At 45.3% G+C, this 3,676-nt stretch overlaps 1 protein-coding gene across 1 annotated transcript in view; it reads right to left on the bottom strand.

Moving 5' to 3' along the window:
* Nucleotides 1-2,050: 2,050 nt before the first annotated feature.
* Nucleotides 2,051-3,676, bottom strand: part of LOC104395319 (cystatin-like) — a 45,525-nt gene continuing 43,899 nt past the window's right edge. The window contains exons 2-3 of the mRNA XM_010005008.1: nt 3,211-3,324; nt 2,051-2,128 (exon numbers count right to left, since the gene is read on the bottom strand). Of these exons, the coding sequence (XP_010003310.1) occupies nt 2,051-2,128; nt 3,211-3,324 (192 nt within the window). The remainder of the gene's footprint in view (nt 2,129-3,210; nt 3,325-3,676) is intronic.

The raw sequence follows: 3,676 nt of genomic DNA, 5'->3' as shown, positions 1-3,676 counted from the left end.
ATGGCCACTTCCTTTCCCCCATGCTGTTCAGAGATGCTGGATAATAATAATAAATGTCCTGGATGGACACGCTTGGCATAGGGAGACACCAGCTCACCCCCCTGACGATGTGAATCAAGATTGGCCTTGTGTTCACCACAAGCTCATCAAACCCCAGCAATGACAGGAGGTGGCACAGAAGATGCATTCCTATGAAGTTGCATTTCCCACCAGAAGCTTGTTCTCTGGGTATTCACACTTGTTTTGCTCTCCTTTATTAGATCCAAGCACACCCATGCCCAAAGATGAGGTTGTGTTAGCTCTCATCAATTTTTTTTAGGCAAAGAATAACTTCTCACCTCAAGATGCTTTCTCCAGCCATCAGATCACTTCTGCAGCTCTTCTCTGCACCCCTCCCACCTTCCTTTCAACACAGGACCACCAGATCTGGACACAGGACTCTTTAAGCTTGAGGATTAACAAAGTATGGCAGAACACTGGACTTACTTTATCCCTCGGTGATATTTACACCAAAGGGAGCATGTTAAGCACAGAGAAGCAAAGGCACAAGACACAGAAATGCACTATTAGAACTATACAAAACATGAAGCATCCCCATTGTTCACCTCAGCACCTTCATCCTCTCCCCAGACTCCCTTCTCTTGACCTGGCACCTTCCCCTATTATCTGAGGATGAAATTTCTTTCAAGGGGATCCTGGTTCTTCCTCCAGAAATGAAAACTGAGTCTCCTTATATGCACAATCCCAAGCTCAGCTCACTTGCCTTGTCTCTTTTCCTTGGGCTCTGGGACATCACAAGACACTGAAAAGCTACTGGGTTTTTCTTCTGCATCTGGAGCAGTCTTTCCCTGCGATGCTGCCATCAACCCCAAATTTGATGTCATACTTACTGAAAGTAGCAGCAATGTACTCAGCTGAGTGAAAGACCCTACCAGGCTTGAACATGCACTTGGCTGTACAGGGCTGCTTCTGGAAAGCATTGATACTTGCAGAACAAAACCAGATTTTGTGGACAATACCCATTTGCTATAAAAACTACCCTGGCTGACAAGTTTTCTTTCTTACCAGTTTTCCACTTGATGCCCCGGGTGCATTTCTATACTCATCTCTGCTTGTAAACAGAAGCTGTGACAAGTCAGGCATACATGCCAAAGCAGCTGTTCCTCCAGCTCCACCAGTCATAGTTTAGGTTATAAATTAAGTGAGCCATGCTACTGCTTGGACTAGCAGGAAATCCCTGGGGCTTTCAGCTCAGAAAAAGGCTAGGATTGTTACAACATGCAAAGATCAGATACCATAAGAAGTAAGGGTTCCTAGAACACCTCAAAGGCAGTGCAGGAAGACACCAGAATGGCTAATTCACACACAGTACAGCTGCACAAACACATGCAGCCTTGCAACAGAACAGTATAGCAGTGAGGACCTGAAGCAATCACAGCACAGCTTTGGTAATCTTCCCAAAACTGCTGCATACTGCAGTGTTTTCAAAAGCAGAGTGATTCTTTAGTGAAAACAGCTAAGGACCTTCCACCACTTACACAAAATCAGAGGCCAGATTAAGGGATGGGAAGGCAGGGTTTATCTCCCCCCTGTGATCAGGACCCCACACTCCTTCTCACCTCATTCTTCAGGCACAATAAAGTAGGTCACAAATAAAAGTAAACCCTTCTCCCAGACAGCAGAAGATGAAAGAAAACCACACATCACAAGAATCATTAATTAAGTTTTTATGTTTACAGTAGTCACTTAACAGGGATACAAACTTGTGGTTTTTTTAAATCAGAATTCTGATGCTGGAGTTACTTTATTGGGAAAGCTGTGAGAAGACCAGGACAGCTGCCCTAAAATCTAATTACAAAGAAGAAAAAGTTGAGATCATACTGTACTTTAAAAGAAAGTTACATAGTTTAACTTGCATAGCACTAGCAAACATGAGTAGCTGAGTTAACAGGCATTGATAAAGCCCATCTCAATTTGTGTTATTGCCTTTTTTTTTTTCCTTTTGAATCTGAGCAACTGCTTGCTGGTCTCTGCTGGAACCAAGGCACACTTACTGGCAGCGAGTGGTCAGTAGTTTAATTTGGTTCAGCCAAGGAACAGTGTACACTACAAATTCACAAGTGTTGCGCTAAGGAGAGAAAGAAAAAAAAGCAGTTATCAGATTAAGAGCATAAAGTAGTGTCACTGATCATTGTTCTAAACTGATTTATTATCCCATGTAATCCAGAACGTATGCCACCTCCATGGCTCTCTGAGAGGTACTCTGGAACACCTCTCATGTTAGTACCTGCTCAGGATGAATCATTTCTCTCACACACTAACAGAGAAGCTGCCAGCACTTCTGAAAAACAAGTTACCTGCTTTGCCCATCCACACTCAGCATGGGTAATACTCCAACAAAAGCTCTTCAGAACACACCTGAACAGCTAAGCTGTGTGTGCACGTATCAAACCACTGCAGCTGTTGTAATGGTGCACACAAACCTTTCCAGCTAGGTGCTTCATGGATCATTTGTGTGCAGTTACACGTCTCATGCATGCAGGCAGAGAGGGCAGGTATGCAGAACTAAGCCTATCACTGTGACTGATACTAGTGAAGCATTACGGAAGAACTAGACTCGGGCCAGATCGAGAGAGACATATTTGATGCTCTCATCTGAAAACCTGAAGTACTCCTTAAAGACCACTGCTATTAGACAAAACTTCAGTGTAACAGCTTGGTGGGAAGAGAGAACAGGGATAATCTGCCTCTTGTGATCAGTGCTTAGCTCAAAGCACTATTCAAAATAACCTAAGCTCCCCAGAGAAAGCATGTCAAGTCAAGCAGGTTTATATCACCACAGGGGACAAGAGGAGCAGAGAACAGTGTACAAACTCAGGACACTGGACTGATAGCCAGGAGACTTGCAGGCTTGGCAGTTTTTTCCACATATCCCTGTAATCCAGACCACAAGCACTTTTTAAGAGGATTGAGGATTGTACACCAAGCAATATAACCTAGATCTCCACTTATGAAATAGGCTTAAAGGCCCTGCCTTCTGTGTGACCATCATCTGGCAAGACAGGTTCTACAAGGGCAGTATCTTCTTCAGCACAAAAGCATGAGGTCTCTCATCTCAACTGGGGCAGAGAGGGGACCCTGCCCAGACCTCTCAGCCAGAGGGAAGGGGTTGGAAATCCAGGGACCAGCACACTGTGCTCTGGAGCCTACCTTAGCCATCTGTGGCTCATCATGGAAAGCACAGCTCTGGAGATCAGTTGCTGGCTTGGGGCAAGTTGTCCGGCCGATCTCCACTTCAATCGTGTACTTCAGTCCAGACACAAGCTGCAACAAGACAAGCAGGCACACACACCTTTATTAGAAGCACATACAGGGCTCTCTGATGGAAGCAGCCTAGCAGAAAGGCAGACGGTTTTCCAGTGACACGATGGAAACCAGATTCCAGGAGTACAGAGGGAACTGCGTGTGACAAGCCCGGAGACAAGCGCACTTGGAACCCTTCCAGAAACAGGAAAGGAAAACCAAGTAAACAAGCCTCACAACGCAGCTTCCTCAGCCACTAACCGGGGATCCTTGTTAGCCCCCCAGCAGCACAAGGAAGCCACTAGGTCCCCCAACAAAACACACTCAGATTGACAAGACCCAAGCTAGGAAAAAAAAAAACTTCACCTCCGGG

This window comes from Chaetura pelagica, unplaced genomic scaffold (genome assembly GCF_000747805.2).
Source record: "Chaetura pelagica isolate M959 unplaced genomic scaffold, ChaPel_1.0 scaffold8, whole genome shotgun sequence".
Lineage (NCBI taxonomy): Eukaryota > Metazoa > Chordata > Aves > Apodiformes > Apodidae > Chaetura > Chaetura pelagica.
The sequence above is the reverse complement of the archived record's forward strand: the minus strand, read 5'-3'. Positions and strand labels throughout refer to the sequence as shown.